General features: G+C 37.8%; 1 protein-coding gene across 2 annotated transcripts in view; it reads left to right on the forward strand.

Annotated features, from left to right (window-relative positions):
• The window catches only part of GRB14 (growth factor receptor bound protein 14), a 67,601-nt gene that overhangs the window by 23,685 nt on the left and 20,715 nt on the right, over nucleotides 1–23,201 (forward strand). For both annotated transcript variants that reach the window (XM_075756807.1, XM_075756806.1), the window contains exons 3-4: nucleotides 14,949–15,105; nucleotides 21,346–21,467. In XM_075756807.1, coding sequence (XP_075612922.1) covers nucleotides 14,949–15,105; nucleotides 21,346–21,467 — 279 coding nt within the window. The remainder of the gene's footprint in view (nucleotides 1–14,948; nucleotides 15,106–21,345; nucleotides 21,468–23,201) is intronic.

Raw genomic sequence — 23,201 nt, forward strand, 5'->3', positions numbered from 1 at the left:
ATGAACTGCCTAGAATTCAGTCATCTGTGGTACTGTACTTGCAGATATTAAATTACCTGCTCATGACAGAGGCTGACATGATGCTAGAGATTCAATTTGTGGATGATAGGGAAGAAGAAGGGTGGCAGATGAGCATTTTCTGTCATGGAAGAGGTCTGGTTAGGTCCAGGAACTGTTTAAGAGAGAGCTACTGACAGGGCCTCCTTGGGGGAAGGTATTGCAGGACTTTCCACTCCCTGATGATGTTGGCCAAATAAGTCTAGATTTGATACTATAGTTGAGAAGGGTTCTAGGACAAATTTTTGCTTTGAATATATACTCTTTGCACTCAAGCAGGCACCTAAAAATGGATTCTGGTATAGTATTCATATACCAGTTGGCCAGTCATATTTCCTGCTTTGAATAACATGAAAACAGTAAAGCTTCCTACCTTTTTGTGTGTAAAAATGATCCCATGTGTATGAATGAAATCAGAATGGGACTAACTTCAGCAGTCCCTATGGTTCAGCTACTGGGGTGGAAAGGGAGGTTTTTTTCTATCCTGTGATATTTCAGTCTCTACAAGCAATCAAATTTTACAGAATGTTTTGTACACAAAATCATCAACTGTCTTAGAATTTAAAATGTATAGCACTATGCTGCATAGCTGCCATGAAAGGTAGATAGGGATATATGTGTGTGTGTGTGCGTGTGTGTATGAGAGGGTGAGTAATAAGTGCACGGAGCTTTTTAAAAAGTCTTATAAAATCTCAGTGGTTTAATACACTTGGTCATTACTCGTCGCTTGTGTGGTTTGACAAGGTTTAGTGGCACAATTAACGTTGCACTCTGTCTCCTCTCTGTCTTCAGTTCTTGAACAAATCTTTGATATGATTTTCAGTTTCTTCTTGCCTTCCTTGAACATCTAACATTCTTCGTACAGTAACCAAGGAAATTGGCAGTGTTTAGTGCCCTACTCTGCTCATAATCCTTTTCTGTTGGCAGAAATCCTTTGGAAAAAACCCAGCTTTTTCATCAATTGAAGAAAGTGCTTGGCCATTTTCTAGCTCTAGTACTTTAGTCTCCTCTTGAATAAATTAGGCTTCAAGAAGTCAGAACTTGACCTTCAGACTGTGTTATCTAGCCTTGAAGTAAATCAAGAGCTATTGCTGAATAGTTATTTCTACTGGTAGTAAACCCCATACTGATTATGCTGCGTTGCTGTATGTGAAGAGGGAAACTCAACACACTGCACACGAGGTGTTGGCGTCAGTCCTATGCAAAAAATCAAATCTCCCTTACTTATTTGTCTTCTGTGTGTTACTTTCAACATGCTACAATACATAAGCAAGTACATGAAAAATGAGAAGATTTTATTTACTTTTGATAAATTGAAGATATACTAATGAATACAAAGAACATTCATCACCTTGCACCAAGGAATTACTCATACTTAAGCTCATTTTCTTCCTCATTTTCATGCTGTCGCTATGGGTACCAGCCATTCCCCCTGCTCCCCCACTCCTCATTTTTCTGCTTGTGGGTCAGGAACAGAGGCAGGACCAACCCAACAAAACGCCAGGTGCCTTAAGGACCTAAAAAAAGAAGTTACAACTGTGTGATCAATACTTCTGAACCAATATAATTCCATTTTACCACTGCAAATTTAACTCTGGTTCCAGTCCATCTTAGTCTCTTACACTTGCTAGTGACTTCCTAAAGTTTCCATTTTGAAATTGTCCTTACTCAGTTGCTTTCAATCCTTTATTTATGTTTACACTATTTTGAGGCAACATGTTTTTCATAGTTTAAAGTACTTATATGAGAACAGATTTATTCTGGCACAGTGCAGCGCATAATGGGTGCCTTTGGAACAATACAAAGCAACGCAAGTCAAACTTCCCAAGTCACACTTTCCAAGAATACATAGCCAACTTCTTAAGCCAGAGTTGATAGGCTCTCTTCATATTTCTCATATTTCCTCATATTTCTCATAACATATTTCATCTCCTCTCTCCGGCAGATCCTAATGGCTGTCTTGGACTGCTGGTCGATATCTCTACAAATACACATGCTTGGGCATCAAAATGTTAACTTGGAGAGACATCTTTGGTTCCTTTCTTTCCCATGCCTTGCACATCCCTGAGGTTACAACTTCCTGCTGTTTCTGTCTTTGCTGATACCTTTTCTGTTTGGCACCGCTAAAATTCTTATGAAGGACTGAGACCTAAGAGGAAGTGTTCAGTTGATACACTTAATGCTTTTCCTTTATTTCCTACTAGAATCCTCTTTTTTTCTCTATTCCTCAGTGTACTCTGATTTCTTCACAGTATTTTTCATCACTGTTGTTGCATATTGTCTCATTTCCACCTCTGACCCTTGCCCTAACATAACATTGTGCTTTTTTCTTAGACCACTTAGACCGCTTTTCTGAACCAGTTAATTCCCTTCTCTAAGAGGTTAGCAGTTAAATGGTATTTAGACTGAATAGCAATTGGAGCCCTCTGCTTGTCTTCTATTAGCTTGACAGCCAGACTTAACTAGCTCATCAAATTATCCACCAGCTGCGTATGCAAGCCCTCAATGTTGTCATTTTTTCCTTTGGTCCTATTGATTGTAGCTTGTTGGACTGGTGTCTGTCACCATCCTTTTGAGTATCCTGTTTGACAAGACTTTTAGGATGATCATAATACACATAACATACATACATTTAGGATGATATGAACGTGGCTTGTGTGGGGGAAAGAGAAGCAGCAGCCAGATGACCCAGAAGACCTCTGAATGCAGGGTACTGCAGCGTGTGTAGAGATGAGAAATACACTACTTACTTCTTAGTTTTCCCGTATGACTGACTGAAGGCTGTTCAGTCTACTTATCTCATTTTCGTTTTAGAACGTTAGAGGTAAATGTTGTCAAAATACACTGAATTTTTGAAATGATTAGTCTCTCCTTATTACTACATCATCCACTGAACATTATCTTTCTGTTCCACTTTGTTCACTTGTTTTAGTGAGTGTCTCCTGCATTAGATGACTATTACTTTTTGCCAACAATTACAGGGCCTGATTTCCATGCCTGGCTGCTCCTGGTCTTTTTTTCCTGTTCCTGTAGTGGTTTGGACTTGTCGACAAAATTTGCTGACAAATCTGTAATAACGCAACAGTGTATAGTTGAAGGTTTTACATGGTTTGAGTAGACTTACTAGCTTTATTGCAGGATTTATTTGGATTTTATGCTGTGGCTGGAGGGAACAATGCTATGTGAATAAAATGAAAGACAAGTAGAAAAGTGCTGAGGGATAAAATGTTCTGTCAGTATAACTATTCTACAGCAGTTAAACCTTGCTGGTTTATACCACCAGTGAGTAGAAACAGATAACCAGAGACAGTACTGAGCTGGAAGATGTCGTAGCCTGACCCAGCAAAGTAGGTTTTTTGGTCTTATACCAAATGGCAAAGTGCTTCAGCATTCTAAAACAACTGTTTATTATAGTAGGTTAACCTACAGAGCTTTTGTCATAGCTGCTCTGGATGTTCCTTGTACCACTGCAGAAATTCTGAAAAAAATTCCAAACTGTATTTTCTCTAGCTGAAAGTCTAAACTTTGGTTAGTCTTACAGAGTCTACATTATTTTCTCCTCTGGTAACCTCCATGGGAATACATAGGTGATAAAGGTGATGACAAAGGCATTCTTCGCTTTGAAGCTGTGTTGTCATTCAAGCCAGAACTTCTGTATAAAATTGTAAAAGTGAAAGGATGTTTTAAGGAAAAAACATTTTCTTTTTTATTTAAAAAACTATTTTAGTACTGCTGCAAAGGCAATGAGAAACTAATTGGTCTCTTAATGGTGTTAATCAGACACGTGGTCTTTCTCAGCTTCAGCAAGAGATCTGCTCTACTGAGAAACCAGCAATATAGCATGAAAAACCTGGTAGAAACAATAGGTACTTCTTTTTATAGTTGGTATCTCTTCAGAAACATAGAGTGCAGCCAGAATGTGGCAGTAACAGATTTGCTTTCTCTTGTGCTGGAACACGGCATTCTATTTATCTCTGACAAGCGAAAGATATGTTGGACAAACTGCACCATTAAATACAGAAAGCTTCATTTAAATAATGTTAGCGCTTTGACATAAATAGGGACAAGCTATTCAAACATGAGTTTGATAACATTCTGCCCTCAACTTTGTTGTAGACAGAAAACAAAAACCAGAAGTGTATTTTAGTGGCTTTATATTTAAATTTCTTTCTCCCCCGATCTTCATACATGACTTTTCTGGAAAGTAGAGTAGCATGTGGATGATTTCTACCATATTTCTTATTTTGGGGGATAAAGAACACTGATGCACTGGGAAGTTTTTTCATTTTCTGTTCATCTTCTATTTCACAAGCTCTTTTTTTGAAAAATGAAATACTGAAGTTGCTGCTCCTTCAAATCAGATTCTTCGAATCCTCTAGTATGATTTTTCCATCCCTCCCTCTTTTTAAGTCCAGTTAGTCTAACTGGATATTTTTCCATCTGTATGTGGTAAAGCGCATTCTAAATGTTGCTATTGTGTATATGAAAAATGTAAAGCTGTGTATTACTATTAAGTATATAAAAGCTATGTAAAGTTAAGACTTAGCAGGCAGTGTGGAAGCAAAGGACAGAAGATACTGAATACCATAAGTTTACTAATAGGGCTAATAAGCTGTTCACCTCCACTAAATTAACTTTTCATGACAAAAAGTTCACATGAAAGTATACTCTTATTAACCTTAATGCAATAATCAAGTCCAGTCTGCATATTGTTATCTTTAAGTCAAACAATAATGTTTTTGAACTTTTGTCATAAAGGACTTGGTTTGGAGGCAATATATGAAACTCTTAGCCACTACCAAGGTGAGTTTTATACCTTGCTAGCAATTACCTGTGGATTTAAGGCGAAGTATTAAGGCAGCTCCAAGTGAAGAGACTGTGTCATAAAGCACGTACATTTAGCCTAAATAACTTGAGCTTTGTGCTGTGAGCTGTATTGGTTGAACAGACAACTATATGGAAGAGCGTGGTGATTCTGACAGTAAGAGGCTGTTGGTGCATGGCTAGAGGGGAGAAGAGCTTGCGCACAAATGTACTCGTTCGGAAGTTGTCTTATGTTCTCCACTGAATTTTACAATTACTTTCCCTTGGTTAAAGAATTTTACCCAAGTTTCACTGGGTTGTCATCATCATTTATTTATTTATTTATTTATACTGAATAGGAAGATCTGAAACTCTCTTGTCTTCCTAATTGAGATCTACGTGTCTATGCAGTGGGGTTAGATTAACCAGGGAGCTGTGCGTACTGTGCACTGAGGCTGAGAAGTGGCCTACGTTTGATTGGCTGGCTGTGAGTAAGTGGTGTATAGAAGACAGGAATAGAGAACCTTTTACTTTTCCCAGGGCCAAGAGGTTTTTCAGATAGCTTTGTGTCAGATGTTAATGTACACACTTAGCATTACTCAATAATGTAATGAAAAATATCTAAGACTTATTTTTCTCACGGCTTGTAAGGCATGGTTTCTCCACTCTGATTTAAAGGTTAGTATGAGTGAGAGTCTGAAATTACTTGACTATAGCCAGCTGTTCTAAAAATGAGATGTTCATTCCAAGTTTATCTTTATTTTGCAGTCTCTCACTCCGTAACTGTTTAGTCTTCATAATAGCTCTTCTTTTGAAGGACTTGGGTAAAGTTATTGATGCCCATCAATGTGAACTGTGTTATCCCACTGAGATTTTTCAGAAGTGTGATGATTACTCTAAACCTTTTGAGTAACTGCTATGAACAAGATGGGGAAAATTTTTCGTAAATTTGAGAGTGGATTTTCTTCTAGGAAGAGACAGATTCAAATAATGTTAGTAGATGCTTACCTATCTGCCTGGCAACAGCGGCTCACAAATCCACAGTGCAACACCCCAAAATGAATCTGCTGCAATAGCCCTTGGGCTCTTGCTCTTTCTCAGGACTAAACAGAAGTTTATACCCTAGGCACATGAGATGAAGTAATAGAGGGAACCTAAGCCTCCATTTCTATTGATACTAGGATAGATTGAGATTTGCGATTTAAGTTTCTTTAAATTTTAGACTGTATAACCTTCTGTTAACTATTTGTTTTTTGTCTTATTTCCAATATCCCCTCTATTTAAACTGGCAATTTTATTTCACCTGTAAAGAGTAGATCTGGGAACATGTTCTTCCATATCCGTTGTGAATAATTAATGCAAATAAATCATTTAGCTGCTCTGCAGTGTGTTTGTCTTGTATAAGTGATCCTTTAACTGCTTAATCATTTGGCAAACCTGCTAATTTTCTTTCATTTCTGCTATTCCATGGAATTATATTATTTAAAATTTTTACTAATGATGTTTAAATTTCCTCACAGCTTTCTAGTTATTCATACACATCTTACCCGTTGTACTTGAAATGCCTCTTTAGCTGCTTTTGTTTGGAATTTCCATAGTCTGAAAAGAATCTCTGGTAAGGCTGAATAATTTGAGACTCCCTGTTTAAATGAATTGTCCTATCCACCCCCACCTTACCTTATAAATAATGTGCATTCTTTTTAAGGAATTTATTGTGGTTTTTACTTCTGTAGATCCTTTTGCATTTCTTACTCCTGATTTGGTCCTTTGTTGTGGTAATGGCTGTTGGTGATGATAAATCTTTCACTTTCTATGTTTAATCTACATATTATTTATTCCTGCAGTTCTTACATAGAGTATGTTGAAGTTCACAATGTAGCTGTTGTTATTTCATTCTCCATAATAACTTTTTGAGCAAAGTATCATTATTATAGTTATATATAATATATATATAATTTCATTTTCTGCTCTAAAAGTAGTTGTACTATGAGTTAATTGTCCAAAGCATGGAAGTTGCTTTGTGTAGACCTTGCATTTTGTTCAGTTTTATACAGAGAAATGAAATCCTCTGTAACTATTTTATTACTGTTCAAAACTATATTTTGCTTCTGTTGACCAATATTGAAAAAGTGAATGTATCAAATTCAGGATTAAATAATAATATTTATATTTTGACTTTCCTGTTGTCCTTCAAACCTTGTTTCTCTTTAGTTTTACTGTCTTTGGGATGATTGCATGTCAACATTGTCCTCATTCTGCCATTTTTTTCTAATATCATAATGTGATTGTCATAACCTTTGTTTGAAAGAATTTTGCTGGTATATTTTTGCACATAGCTTATTATAATTTGGAGATATGCATAATTTAACCTCCCTTTTTGTAATACAACATATTTACACATCTAAAGCAGTAGTCATATGAGAATGTCTAAGTGCTTTACAAGTCTTAATGAGTTCAATCTGTTACCCTGCTGTACAGAAACAGACTTCAGTTCCCCTGCCCCATTTTACAAAAAGGATACTGAGGATTCTACTTGCCCAAAGTCAGATGGCAAACACATATTTTAAAACTAACAATTGGACCTTTTTCTTGCCTTTAGGTAATCTCAAATATTTTTTGTTACTTCTTTGCATAGCTATTTAGTTCCTTTATTTGTGTGTGATTTTTTTCATTCACGGGATGGTCAATCTTAGGCTGGATTAGGTAGGGCACAGAGTCTGTACTGAGAGTCTGGGGGAGGGCAGTGACTGTATGTGCTAAATAATACAGACAGTTGCCATAGTGCCATAGTAAACTATAAGAAGACTACTACAGAAAATAAAAAGAAATTGGTTTAGTTGATAATGTGTGCATCCTGTTACTGTGAAATTAAACATTTTTTGAATACCTTCTAACAGAATATTTAGATCTAAAATAATTCATTGAGTTTTGAGGCAATAAATTCATGAATTGCTAGAGAAATCAAGATTGTCAGTGGTTTTGTATTTGAATAAAGGCTGGAAATTGACATTACTTTAGCTCTTTGAAATGTCATTTTAAAAGTGGTTAGATTTTGGAAACAGTATGAGATTTTTCTAGGTTGTGGTAGGAAGGGTAGGTGTATGCAAAGTTCTCTTTTCATCACTTGGAACAACAGCTCCTCCTCCTTTGGGCAACTACTTTGTTCTTTGATGTTTGCTGTCCTTTTAATCAGTGACTTGGCTTACCTTCAGTTTCTTTAAATTGATCTCCCAAGTCTTCAATATGTCTTCACAAGCTGTACAAGGTGCTTAACTTTTCTTTAATGATCTTGATAGTCCTGTTTAAGAAGATGACAGTTTCATTTCATTTTGTGTCGCTTCTAAAGTGTCCAATCTGCCTATTTTGACTGTTTTTTATAAATTTTTAGTTTTGTACCTTGAGAAGAAAGCAATGTTTTCTAGAACATTGGGGATACAGAATAGAAAATGTTGCTGACAACAGGATCTTAAAATTTGTCTTCTTGAAATTCATAGCAATACAGGCAGTCTGTGCATGGCAGAGATTTTGTCTAATGGTCGCGACACCTAAGCTACTGTATATATATAACCTGTATATTTTTCTGCATGGGAGCAGTGTTCCTTCTGCCTCTTGAAGCTATATTGTGTTCCAAATAAGAAGTCAATATTCACTGGTTCCTGTATTTTACGTGAATGTCTTTTTTTGGATTACATGCTGGAACTAAGATTTGCCTTCTTACCCCATGGTACCAGGCTTCCAGGTAATTATCCCTAATCACTGGGTGACATTTCCTACCTGCCCAATTATATATGTTGACAAGTCTGTGCCTTGTGAACCTTCCTTCAGGAGAGAGGTTCACAGGCTTAATGACCATCATTTCGGTTTTGAGTGCCTAAGATATTAACGAATCCGAATCCTCTGTTGTTTTATGTCTATGCTTCAGTTCTCAGTGTTCATTCCTCGCAGGGACACAGACAGGACAAATTTTTGAAAGCTCCTGTTATGCCAATTGAGAAAATAGTTGCTTTACAATGAGCAGCTACAGTTTATCATTGTGCACAACTTTTTTTTTTTTTTTTTTTTCTTTTAATGACAGATGTAGATTTCTGCAAACTGTGAGAATCCTTTTGGCATGGAAATCTTCACTTTGGAGGAAATACTGGAAGCTGGCTTTTTAACTGTAGACTGGGTTATTTAAAGGGAAAGCCTTGCATTCACACCTGATAATGAAGACAGTACACTTTACTAACATGCTTTTTTTTTTTTTTTAACTAGCTGTGAGTTAACTTGCCCTTAAATATTTTTATGAATGCGGAATTTTGCTGATTCTCTCTAAAACCAAGACAGACTATTGCTAGAAGTCATAAAATAGTTCAAAATGCTAGAAATTTCCAAGTGCTTCCATTGTAGTTCAAATACACTCCAAATTCCCCTACCCTCTGCCAATATCAATAAGCAAAAAAACTTTGTCTAGCAGGGGGCAAGGTTGGAAGTTGGAGAACAAATGCTTCAGGCAAATAGCCCGTTAGTTAACACTAAAGACAGAGGTTAGGACGGTATCAGCCAGGATCTCGGGGGAAGTGTGGCACCCTGCAGTGTAAGACTTTTTAAGGCCTGGTTTTGCATACAATAACTGTGCATTTAACATAAATGTGACTGAAATTATAATGTAAGTACAAACTGTGTGATGTTTTATTCATAGGGGAAAAATAATTGTAGAAATGATAACTTAGGTGCTTGTATCTTTATAAATAAAAGTGGCCTGATTTTTTTTTTTAAAGGTGCTGACCATCCACTGTCTTAATGGCTATACAGACGCATTAAGAACCATGTAAATGTTAGGTTTACATTTGATGTAGACACCTAAATATGGACTCCATGTGCTGTGTGGTTCTTTTTCTGTTGGATCTACCTGGCTTTTTTCACACGTCAGGTCTTAGTTTGAAATTTGAAATTCCTCAGTGCATGGTATGGTCTTTCCATATGTTTGTGCTGTTTCTGCAGATTGGAACTTCCAAAACAGATGGCTTGAAGATTCTGAAGAATCAGACTTGGACACCCTCTCTTAAAAGTCTATGAAACACATTATTTAATTATTGTAGTGGAGATGATGGTTGAGTGTGGAAGAAGACTCGGGGGAGTAGAGTCCAGCCTTCTCACTTCTCCCTCCTCCCACAGTGATTACCTTATCTGCTCTTTTACTTATTCTTTAAAACAGTTTCTGGTTTTTTTGCTCCTGATTATTTTTTAGTATAAAAGCTAGGGTCTCCCTTTTCCTTTTCTGTGTTAAATACTAGGTTATATTCATCGACGTTGATTTTACGTTCTGAGTTCAGATCATTGGTGAAATACAAACAATAACATATTTTATTTTTAAGCAACATTTCATATAAAAATAATTTTTTGAGAGATAAAGATGCATTGCACATATTTCTGGGCTCTTGGCTGATTTTTAATATATCGAAAAATGGAAGGAGGATGCGGAGGAAAGCTGTACCTCCTTGCCTGCTCCCATTGGCAATGAAAATGATTAATACTTGTCATGCTCAGCTTGGTGCTTTCCTCTTATAAGAAGATCTTGGAGCCGCTAATTTCTTCCAGTAGCTTAAATGGAAGCTATTGAGATGTTTCTTTATCTGATGCTGGGAAGAACTAAAATCTCCTTGTATTTAAAAACTAGACAGGTAAAAAGAAGATTTGAGCACTGCTGTGGCAACTTTTTCTGTCTGCTAATAGGTATAGTCAAGGGAAGTTAAATAGCTTGCTTTAGAACAAAGCTTGAGAGTGTATGGTAATGAAAACTGTAACGACAGCTTGTTCTCAATTTGCAGCTCTTTTCTTATGTGCTACTTCTCAGACAAATTTTAAGGGGAAAAATGGAAGAGAGTGGGGATGCCTGGCCAGCCTCATGCGTGATGATAACTGCTAATAAAAATAAAGAAGTGGTCACTCAAACTTCCTCATCTCTATAGAAGATCAGCATAACTGCATCTTTAGCATAATCCTGCCACCCTTTAATTCTTGGAGCACCCACTACTTCTGGGAAGGGAAGTATTTATTGCAATGTATTTCCAGAGAAAAATGGGATTGTGAATTTATCCCTTTTCATGTGATCCACTCCCCTTAGAACAAATACATTCCCAGTAAATCCTACAAGAGACTTTGCTTCAAACACAGCAGAAAGCGCAGACTGAGCAACTTTTTTCTAATTAAAAGACCCCTCAAAGGTCACTCTAACTGATGAAATTTACACCATCACATTCAATTCATTAAACTAAAACTGTAACAGAAGTTCAGAAGGGTCTATTAGGTGACTGCCTGTCTGTTGTCTCCCGCTGCATTTGAACCCCTTGCAAGGAAGAGAAAAAGGGCACAGCATTTGTGTTTTATAAGGTAGCACATGTCAAAGCTGTGAGCTGGGGTGATGTGTTGTCCTAGACTTGTGTAGAATTTATTCCCCTATATTGAGAAAGCTGAGTGGGAATACTCACAGAGAATATAAACTCTGGGGGTTTTTTCCATTGGTTTGTTTTTGGTTGGGGTTTTTTTTTGTGTGTGTGTGTGTGTGTTGTTTTGTTTTGTTTTGTTTTAGCTGTGCTGTTCTAGTCCAAGGCCACCTCCAAGGCTTCCCACTCCCCGAGCTGAACGGCCGCAGGCAGCTCATTATCATGACTTGTGTTGCTGTCTTCAGCATTTTAAAAAGTCTTTTTCTATTTCTTCAGCAATAAGAGTGTAGTCATCTGCACTGTGACTCTTAACCCTTTTAAAAAGAATTTCTGTAAAAATCGTCCATCAAGGGCCTCAGCATGGGCTGTACGTGCTCTTGCTGTAAAACAAGCACACCACCTGACTTGATGAGTACCTGGAGAAAACTGTAGTTGCTGGTATGTGCTGGCAGGGTCCCTAGCCTGGCGTGGATTCTCACCCTGGCTTTATTCCGAGAATGCTGAGAAATAGAATAGAATGTTTCGGTTGGAAGGGACCTACAATGATCATCTAGTCCAATACTAGGAAAGTCGCTTTAATTCTCTCCCTTCCTTTCTCCTTCTATATTGTCCTTCTCCTTTCTGGCACTTCAACCTGACACAGACTTACTGGAGAGGCTAACAAAGCTGTCCCTGACCTTACATGCTGCCCAGAGTAGGACATGTTTCAAGGTGATGGGATGTTGTTTTGTCTACTCATTTATACAACCCGCCGTCCCATTCACAGCGCGCCCTGCCAGACACCTCTCTTAATTTCATCTTTGAATCCTTGTAAATACTGCAGGAATTTAAGTAATGCATGCTGGTTTATCCTGAACTGCAGAACGTAATTTTTATGTGACTGGAGTAGGAGTTTGAGTTAAGTTGTGTGTGTGGAACAAGACCCTACTGCAAGCAGGCTGCTTTGTTACCTGTCTCAGCAGTGCCAAAGCATAGACATCTTATAAAACCAACTGTAGCCATCAACCACGGCTGCTTTGGCAGTATCAGTCATTGAATTCAATATGGATGTGGTCTTTTTGCCTTTTGTATTAAATGTAAGTACTGGGCTGTAGCTTAGGGCCGTGGAAATTTTGGATCGACTTTCTGCAAGATCTGCCTGTTTTCCCTGGAAGACTCTGCTTTGAGGTGATTGATTCATAAGGAGAGATTTTCACCACTTGAGAAGTGTGATTTTAGTGTTTAGAGTATCCTGGAGATCGGTGTCATGGCAAGGGTAGCTGAACCTCGTGTAGAACTCTTGAGCTGTCATCATTTATTAGCTGAAATATTAAAGCAAATCATCATGGACTTCATGCTGATTTAATATGCTGGGCCAAAGTCTGAAACAGAATTGCTGTATATGTAGTTCCATAGAGTAAAGGAGTTTTTTGGAGAGGAGTAAGGTCATCAGTGTGCTTTAATCTCTATGTGAGTTTCAAATGGAGTCAGTTTTCCTTGTTCTGATGTTTGGAAAGCATGGGTGAGCTGACCTGATTTTTTTTAATTTTTGGATTTGTGCTCTTAGTGGGGGGGAAGCAGGTGACAGAAGATATGGCTGCAGCTCCTTGCTCACTTTCTACCAACTTTGGTACAAACTAGAGGAGCTGCTGTAATAAATTAGGGCAACAATACATTGCTGATTGTTCATTAGATGCTTGAAATGAGCATGTGTTTAGTAATGTAGCAATTAAGGACTGACTGACAATAACATGCTTGTTTGCCTTTAGAGTAAGAACTTGTATCTTGATGTTTAATGAAGGGTTTACAATGGTATTTAGGTTTTGTGCATAAAGTTCAGGTGAGGTGTGACCTGTATTCTGATGAATATGGATAAATTGAATAAACTGAGAGAAGGATGTTTGAGAGAAATTAAAAACGTCTTGGATGCCCTTTGTCTTGAGGATGTCTGTGCTTTGGCACAGACAAGGTAGGCAGGGTAGTTTAACCTGTGCCGAGTTCCTTGCTGTTGTGGCCAGACTGTCCTTAGCAAGTGAGCTGCTGGGTGTTTCCATTGGCACAGTATGGCCATGGGCATTGAGACTCTGCCTGTTTTGGTAGAGAGGGAATAATGTTGCTCAGTGTTACTTCACACTACTGGAAAATGTAAATATTGGGGAATAAATCCCATTCTTAAAGGTGAATTAATGTATTCACTTCCCATTCTCATGACATTGAGTGGCTTTTGGGTGAAAATGCTTGTTTGAAAATATAAAGAGTGAAAAAGATGTATTCCAGAGTGGATCGCTTAGTGTGTTTCCGAGTACCTGGAAGACTTTTATGATATGCATCAAATCTTCTATACCTACTGCTCATATTTACCTGCCCGTTTGTATTTATAATAAAATCTCAAACATCTGTTTTATTTTAAGAACTATGTTACCATTCCAACACATAGTACCACAGATAAGAGTTGATCCTTGTGCCAGGAGCCTCAATATTTTTCACTTGTTGTGTTTTGTCTAATTTAAAAAAAAATGAGAAATAGAGGAAACCTAACAGATTCTTGAGTTTCTTGACTGCTGTGAGGAATATGAAATTATTTTCTACTTTTATTAAAAAAAACCCACTTCTGTGTTGACTTTAATGGGATTAGTCGTTGTGCAGAGCTTATGAAAACAGGGCACTAGTGATTTGCATCAATTCCATCCAATTCACTGATTCATTTCATTCATTTCATTCATTCTCCTTCAGAGAAAGAAAATACAGAAAAAAAATACCTAAATGGTCATGCCTTCTCTCAAACAGTCAATATGCAGTAAGACTTCCTCAGCCTCTTCATTTGGAGCTAAGTGTAAGCAGGTTTAGCTTCACCTCTTCAAGAACTTAATGGACACCCATTCTTCAGGACTCTAAATCTGTACTAATGTTGAAAAAAAAATTTTTTTTTTTTCTGAAATTTAAAAGTGAAAATGGCAAGGATAAGTCATGAGAGTTTATATTACCTCCTCCTCTTGCCCCTGCAACATACTTAATAGAATAAAGAAATTGGAAAAAAAAAAAGAGATAAAAAATGGTAAAAATTTTCTACTTTGTGGTAAGTTTTTTGCGTGTACATCTTCTAGAACATTTTATTTACTTTCCTGGTCCTCATATGATGGTAATTCTCTTCCATGTATGACGTTTTTGATTTTGTATGTGTGTATATATGCCTTTTTTTACTCACAGTTCCAAGTTGTTACTTGTCAAAATTTGAAGCAGCTCTGTAGCATCTCCTTGCTTTTATTATCTATAGACTTGTGAGTATCTCAAATCTGATTGCTGTTCTCTGAACTAACTCTATCAAATCTTTCTACAGTTCTGCAGTCATAGAGTTCTTGTGTTTCACTGTTTATCATCTGTGGTTTCTTATTTAGCTTGTATAAGAATGTACCAGGTTTATTTACCTCTCCATTACGGGTTTTTTTTAAAGTGAATGCACTAATCTGTCCAGTGTCCTGTGGCAAGGGATGTTCAGTAGCCAAATTTAGAAGTGGGATATGCTTTGCTCAGCTGCTTTTTCCTCAATTACACTGGCTGTCTTCAGTATTGCATCCTATGTGTATAGGTTCTTGTCTCAGTCAGGAAGCTGAGAGGGGAACATAATTGGACTAACTGAATCAAAGGTTAAACTTACGGATATTTTAGCTTTTTTATTTATTGCAGGTAATTAAAGTGTATAGTGAAGATGATACTAGCAGAGCTTTGGAAGTTCCAAGTGATATAACAGCCAGGGATGTATGTCAGCTATTGATATTGAAGAACCACTATATTGATGACCACAGCTGGACTCTGTTTGAACAACTTACCCACATGGGTTTAGGTAAGACTGATACTATACAATGGTATGGCAGTAAATAAGGTGTTTGGTTTTCATTTTCACATAGAAGTACAAGTGTAATAGAAAGGCTTGGAAGCAAAATGACAGGAAGGGTTTGTGTGAATTTGTTCTTTTCAGGGTCTGTTGCTTCTGTTTCTCTTTTTTTGAAAGCATAGCTATCAAGTACATTTTGTCATAGTACATTTGCCTCACACTGCTTGATCTGCATCTGTAAGAGTGGTTTGGAAGACACTGACCCTTAAGGTTCTCACTGCATATTCTTCCTCGCTCTTCCTTGCTTTTCTTTGGTAGTTCTTCCTCTTCTACTGGTATTTCCTGCTTATCTCTAGCAAGACTTGGGTTATTTTCATTGCAAATAAAATCTTCGTTGTTTCCAACACACCTGAGTGAAATCTGACATCAAGGACAGAAAGCGGTTACGCAGTGCTATCCTATCTGGACAACAGGACTCAGTCTTCAGAAACAACATCAGAGTAGGCTGTCAGTGTTTTCCTTCAATACAATCAGTTTGGTTAGATTTATTGTGAACTCTGGGACATGACTACTTAAAAAGCAAAACAAAACCATTCTTCTAAACTTCCAGTTATGCACCAATGAACTCTGTTGACTTTATGCTTAGGATTTTAAGTTGCTGGAAATGAAACGGTCTGAACTCCTTCCACATCATCAGTGTTCCTCTAGTGTAGTAAAAAACCTCTTTTTTCTATTATACAGTTTAAAAGATATAATCTTGGTTTCAGATTACAACTATAATTTTAACTTCTGGTCTCTGTTCCTTTTTGTAGTGTGTAGATGTAATTTTGCAGTATAAAAACACATTAAGATAAAGTAAATATAGTAAGAAAGGGGATGTTTGCAGAAGTGTAAAAAAAGCAGAACACAGGAAAGACTTCACTCAGCAAAAGATGAGTTTAGAAGCCCACTGCTAGGTTGTAGTATTGAACTGATACTCTAATCAGACAATCTTACTTCCTTTTTACAGCACCATGTTTCAGTACTGTATTGTGTTTGGTTTTGATAGGGAATTATATCAGAAAAATCTACTAGAAGACAAGTGCCATAAAAAAATCTAGTTCTAATTTCATGTCACTCAGTTTCCATATTATTCTTGAACTTTGGCAGTGTACTAGAGTTACCAAAGATAGTACCTTTTCAAACTCAAGGGCAGTTCCAGCTCGAGAAAGTGGACGTTTTGGGGGCCTTCCTGCATTCTAAAATACATAGAAAACTCCTTGAAGTCCTTAATTCTCAGAAGAGACTGCACTGGTACTTGGTAAATCCAGTACTGTCAATTTAAAGGAAAAACACACATCACCAACAAAAAACCCCAAACACTCCCCCCACACAGACCATGGATATTAATATATGGCTAAAAGCTATTGTTAAATTCCCTTTCTATGCATGTATCCAGGGACACTGGACTTGTGCATTTGTGTAAAATAAACTTGACTGTGCATCTCCGACTGTATTATGTTTAACAGCTGTATTTTAAAGATGATCTACAAAAGCTAAAACTGTTTTCTGCCCTTTTCTGCTCCTTTATCCTATGAAGGCAGCCACAAACGTTTTTCAAACTTTTTTCTTGCTTTGTAACATTTCAAAGATATTTATAAGCTGTTGCACTGAATGTATCAGTTGTAAGATGCTTCCAGCTCAGAGAAAGGTCAGCGCTAAATCTGGGTCGAGGCTGTAAATGACTGACTGCTACAGAAGAGGAGGTATAAAAATGGCTTTAGACAACACTACTATATAAATAGTAGAAGTGTTTTCTGTATTTTATAGCGTGGCTGGTGTTTAAGTAGTGTAGTAACTATTGAAGAAGACATTTTTGACAAACCATGCCAGAACAATAGTGGCATTGTTTCTCCAGGTTTATTTATTTGCGCGATACACTTTTTTTCAAATACTGTGTTTGCGTCAATCTGAAGGATTTCTTGGAAGATTTCAATATCAAACCATTAGTGAAGTTGCTTTTCCTGAGATTCTGAAATTCTCAAAATCACTGGTGTGCAGGTCTGAAGACCGGCATTCTCCACACAGTCTTCTGATTGCTTCAGCTGCTTTTGGCGTAGTTTTAGAAAAAGGTGAATTATTCATTTTAAAAATAAAATTATTTCCTAGATGATGAGGATGGCAATTCAGCATTACTAGCCAAGGAAATGAACAACTTAAGATATTTTCTTTTCTTTTTTTTTTTAAATAATACTAAAGAATAATGGATTTATTTTTATGATATTGTTAAATATGGTTTGTTTGAAAGGTTTAACATATTGATCTTGACTTGCATTTAGTATATTCTGAAGCACTGTATGAGTAGTGTGAACAAACATTTTTGAAATTATGATTTAGTTATGGACTGTTTGCTATTTATTATTCTTTTGTATATTTTACCCATGGGAATTTGGACAGTTTTTCTGCTCCCGAGTTAAATGAGTGGATATAGAAAAGAGAGGTACTGTGAGTGAGTGTGTGTGTCTCTGTAAATTCCAGTATGATGGGGATTAATAATTCATTCATCAATTAGTGAACATTTTCTTTTATATCTAACAGCTGTCTGAATACTCATGAATTAGGTATGATTGCATGAATCTTAGTGAGCTGAGCAGAGTGTTCTCCTTTTAATCAAGACAGACATTAATTACATCGCTGGAGTGTGCCTTCATTGCTGTGTGGAGGTATCCACAAGTGAAGGTCAGGAAAGAAGAAAACCCAACCAAATCCCACCCAAAAGAAATCATCAAAGCACAGTCTGTATATTCCTGTTTTCACAACCCTAGATGCCCTTTAGTGTGGAACTCTACTGTTGCACATTAAACATGATCGTGTCCTCGCTGCATTGCATGGCAAGTGCTGACCAGGTGGTGTTGACTCGGGGTGAGCGGGCAGGTGAGATGGTTCCCCCACCCGTGCTGCTCACTGCCCCGAGGCACCAGCCGGTGCACCCCATCTACCCGCTGTGGGGCACCCACACTGCATGCAGCCCGCTGCCGCTGCCTCGCCACCCGGCACGCTCTGCCTTCCTTCCCACCTCCAAAGCTTTGCAGTAGCCTGGGCTCTGTTTCAAATATCTGAAGTACGACGATTATTACAGCACTATAAATTGCAATATATTTCAGAACTGTGTTGTTCTGGTATGTGTCCTTTTTGTCCCAAGCTATTGAATTAAAAAAAATTCTTGGATGTTTTCCACCTTGTCTAAGATTATTGAAGGCAGCTGAGGAATGCCTAGATTTGGATGATGCTATGTCATCCCTACCATCAGGTACCTTGGTATTGGAATCCCATTCTTCCACTGCAGTTCCCCCGTGTGGGCCTGCTGTGAAAACAGATCAGTTTTCCATAGCTGCTCCTTTTCAAGGAAAATACTGTCTTCATTCTGAAATTTTTCCTTTTCTAGCGAGAATTTTTTGTCTTGACTGTAAACAGTTTTCCATTTGCTTCTGCAGCTCAACAGACATGTGTTCTAGAGTTCCTCTTTGAGTAGGCGATAGTGCCTTGGCCAGGCACATCATCGTTGTGTTTCAGGCTCTCATTTTGATTTTGCTATCTGCATTCCTTTAGGTAGCCTGTGGGAAGGCTCACAAAGCACTATCTGTGCAATAGTACTGGGTAATGGCTTTTCTGGGTTTTATTTAGTTTAAAATTGTTTCCTTTGCTGCGCAGCTTGGGAGGAGGCTATTTGAAATGTGTTGCCATGCACTTCAACATTAAATCTTCTATGCACTTTAGTTACTTGCCATAGTTAAGGAGGCTTTGTTTTGGACTGCAGCAGGTGCTCATCATGTTAGAGATAGTAGTAATAAAGAGATGGTAGAGAAGAAGGTAGAAACTCTCCAGTCAATCTGGAAGAGAAAAAATGATCTAACTAAACCAAAGTGCAGCTTTTTCATGGCAACATTTAGGGATTTGATTGCAGGGCTGTGTTTTGGAGGGTACTAACTCAGTGTTTCAGTTCCTTCAAGAAAGTAAATTGGATCAATTGTACAGTATTCTGTGATGTGACACCTTAAAAATAAACCCCAACATCCATACCCATCCGTTGGGGTGATGCAGAATGTCTTATATTTGTACCAAGAAGTAAGTCTTGAGGAAATGGTATTTTTTTAAATGTCACAATGCCAAGCATTTAAGAGTTTTAAATGTCATCCCAGAGGAGCACTTTCTCTCTATAAAACTGAAAGGAAAAAAAAATGCTGGTTTAGAGTAAAAGCTTCAGTTCTTTAATGTCTCTTTACCCCTGCATCTGAAGAATGTGTTTTGGAGCAGCGCAGCCTGTACAAGATTTTTAAATGCTCACTTTTCTTTTAGTATTTTTGGAACATTTTTTGTTTTCTGAATTGCTTTATGTTTTTATTTGCTTCATTTGATCTGGTTACAAAATGAGTTTCATATAGCAGCCTTAATCTCTGTCTTTATGGGCTCAAGAATGAGTTAAATTCAGTGAAGAATGAGTTAATTCGGTGGAAGTTTAACTTTTCCCTACTTGATCTGTAGATCATGAGAGTGCTTTGTTTTCTGCTAGTCATGAGCTTGATATTTTCCTACTGAGGTGAAATGTGTATGTATGAGTATATTGTCTCTAAATTTCCTAGCTGGAAACTTCCTGAAGGAGCTTATAGATTTGCAGGCTACAGTAAGGCTGTTACCCACCAGATTGGACAGTGTGGAGGCACGAAGTGGTGACTGGCGAAAGATGTGGCAAGAGAAGATCAATAAAAAGATGCTGTAGTTCTAAAGAGGCTTTAATGATTTCAAATTTGAAGTTTGATTTTTATCTCTTAGAAAGTTGTGCATGCTACACTTCATGGCTCTTTGCTTAGCCAGGACCACTTGCAAAAATTTACTTTATATTAATTTAATGTTATGCCTAATTAAGTTTTAAAAAAAATCTATACTTTTTTTATCTGTTATGATTTTTTTAAAAAGTTTCTAACAACAGGCAGTTATATGAGAACATCAACATTCCTTTAAAGTATATCATGAGATCCCTTATGATAATGCAATGAAGTGTAGTAAACGTGATCAGAAGATTGAGTTACGTGGTTTTTATAATCTATTTTTAATTGCTTTTTCCCGCTGAAACCATGATCAGAATTGGATGTTAAAACCCCATAATTGGCAGGGAGACATAAGTTTAGATCTCAAACCTCTTCTTAATGTGTAACTCATTGTTAGAGCGTAATTTAAATTTGGAGGTGCCACTGATCATTTAAATAAAATCTACAACTTTGTTCAACTCTGTCTTGTTCTCATTAGTTTGTCCATAACAAAGAACAAGGGGCCACAAAAACTACGCTCAATTGGAAGCATGTTTGTCCTTTTATTTAGAACCTGATTTCATAAGCTGCTGAAATTTCTTTTAAAAAAATAAATAAATAACATAGTATAGAAATTATCCATAGTCTTTCAGGATTTTTGCTTAACTTCCTGTACTGTGAGTAGTCATTGCATTACTCAGAGAATGCAACATGTAAACATGCACAACACATCTACAGAAAAGTTCTTAAATTCTCTATCTTTCCTATAAGTACATTTCATATTGCTGTAAAATAAAAAAATTCACTCAGGAATCTGAGTGGCAGAAGCAGGCTAAAGCTGCGAGAATACCGATTCTGAACGCCAGTGCTGTGGTACAAATAATGGAATTCTTTGCCTTTTCTTCCCCTCGCCCCACTGCAAAGCTGAACTACACCTTAGAATTCACTTTGTAGGTTATTTTTTTGTTTCAGGAAATGATAGCGTCCTGGGGAGGAGCAGACAAATGAATTCTTTGTTATATTGCACACACCTTTCACTTTACAAATGATACATTAGAGAAAGGAGCGTTAGGAAGACATTGCTGACACCCCAGCCAGCCTGAGTGAATGGTTGAAGTGCTCTGCTGCCTGCAGCCCCATGTGTCGCACAGCAGGAACTGCCCAGCTTCTGCAGGGAGAACATGGGTTTGGCCAGGAAATGGAATAAAGCCCTCAGCTGCCCCTGAAAAAGAAAACAACAACAAAACACAACGCAAAAACCCCACCTGTGACCTACCTCTGAAGTTGAGACCTACTGAGGTGGAACAGTAGGAACCTGATTAATGGACTGTGTTCAGATTGCTTGTTTCATGTTTAGATTAGTTTAATAATATTTTTATTATCTGACCTTTGTGTTTTCACGTTCTACTCCCAGGCTTTTAGGTGGAGGTTGGGTTTTTTTAATTTGTTTGGGTTTTTTTTACAGGAAGAGCTATAGAGGACCATGAATTAGTGATGGAAGTCCAGTCAAATTGGGTAATGGAAGAGGAAAACAAACTGTATTTTAGAAAAAATTATGCCAAGTATGAGTTTTTTAAAAATCCACTGGTAAGTTCTAACATTCTGTCTGTGAAGAGGTGCAATTGCTGTTGCTGCAAACCAGTCTTTTCTGTTACACACAGATAGGCAGAGTGTAAAGCTGTTAGTGTAACACGGGTCAAAAGGGATAATTGAGAGGGCATACATAGGAATATATTGTAGTGTGTGTAACTGTTGGTCAGTCCCTTTGTTGCAATTGTAAAACATCCATGTTCATACTGGGGATTTTTTGGGTGAGGGGGGCAGACATGGGTTTAACTTTTTGAAATTTGCACACAGACCTATGACAAAATCAGATTCTTGGAATTGAGTGAAGTTTCCATCAAGTGACAACAAAATATAAAATGAAGCAGCATGGGGAGGGGCATCTGTAGCAAAGATGATTTTATTGTTAAAATGAAAATTGAATGTTATGGCCCAGTGCTGCCCAATGGCAGCTTCTCACAGCTGCAGCTAAATGATAACTGACAAAAAAGGCCATGAGCAGCCATGACCTATAGCCATCACTATTAGAGTAAGTGAAAGTGAAGCCAAAGTTAGTGTTTGTAAGGAATGGAAAGAGAGCAGAGACTACTTGTAACTCAAGGATGTTGCCAAAGGTTAATGCTGCTGATTCGGACCTTGGCTGATGGCAAAGGCCATGGAAGCAGTCCTGGCTCAGCAGAAGAAACTCACCATCTGGTTACTCAAATGCATTGGTATATTTGGATCATTCCTAATGCTGTCTCTTATAAAGCCAGCTTGTTTCAGATGTCAAAGGGAGAAATAGCAGAAATGTATGAGGACTTGAAAGGTGAAAAGTGGAAGGGAACTCAAATTATCTACCTGTGAAAAGGATGAAAAGGTAAATATTAAGATGCCAAAAGATGTAAGAGATCTGAGGGTTTTTTCTTGCTTCACTTGTGTTTCTCTGGGTAAATTGTGTAGTCCCCTGACATAGTGATATCACTGCACTAGTGAAAAATTCTAAGCTTGAGATGGTGTTGTGGTTTATCCCCAGCCAGAAACTAAGCACCACACAGCTGCTCGCTCACTCACTCACTCTTGGTGGGATGGGGGAGAGAATCGGAAGCGTGCAAGTAGGAAAGCTCATGGGTTGAGATAAAGACAGTTTAATAGGTAAAGCAAAAGCTGCACATGTAAGCAAAGCAAAACAAGGAATTCATTCACCAGTTCCCATCATCAGGCAGGTGTTCAACCATCTCCAGGAAAGCAGGGCTCCATCACACATGACCGTTACTTGGGAAGACAAACACCACTCCAAACATTTCCTTGTTCCCCCAGCTCTATATACTGAGCATGACATCATACGGTATGAGATATCCCTTTGGTCAGTTGGGGTCAGCTGTCCCAGCTGTGTCCCCTCACAGCTCCTTGTGCACCCCCAGCCTACTCACTGGTGGGGTGGTGTGAGAAGCAGAAGAGGCCTTGGCTCTGTGTAAGCACTGCTCAGCAGTAACTAAAACATCTCTGTGTTAGCAACACTGTTTTCAGCACAAATCCAAACCACAGCCCCATGCTAGCTGCTGTAAAGAATATTGTTCTACCCTGGTCAAAACCAGCACAAATAGTTCAGAGTTAGTAGGGAAGCTTTGACAGAATAAGTATGTTTGTGCGTTGGTTAACCAGTGAGTGGAACCAGCTGTGGAGCATGGCAGACATGCAGCTATGACTAGCATCAGCAGCTGTGGCTAATTGGAGTCCTTACTGTTCCTCTTCAGTCATTCTTCTGGGTACTGTGGT

Source organism: Balearica regulorum, chromosome 6 (assembly GCF_011004875.1).
Source record: "Balearica regulorum gibbericeps isolate bBalReg1 chromosome 6, bBalReg1.pri, whole genome shotgun sequence".
Taxonomy (NCBI): Eukaryota; Metazoa; Chordata; class Aves; order Gruiformes; family Gruidae; genus Balearica; species Balearica regulorum.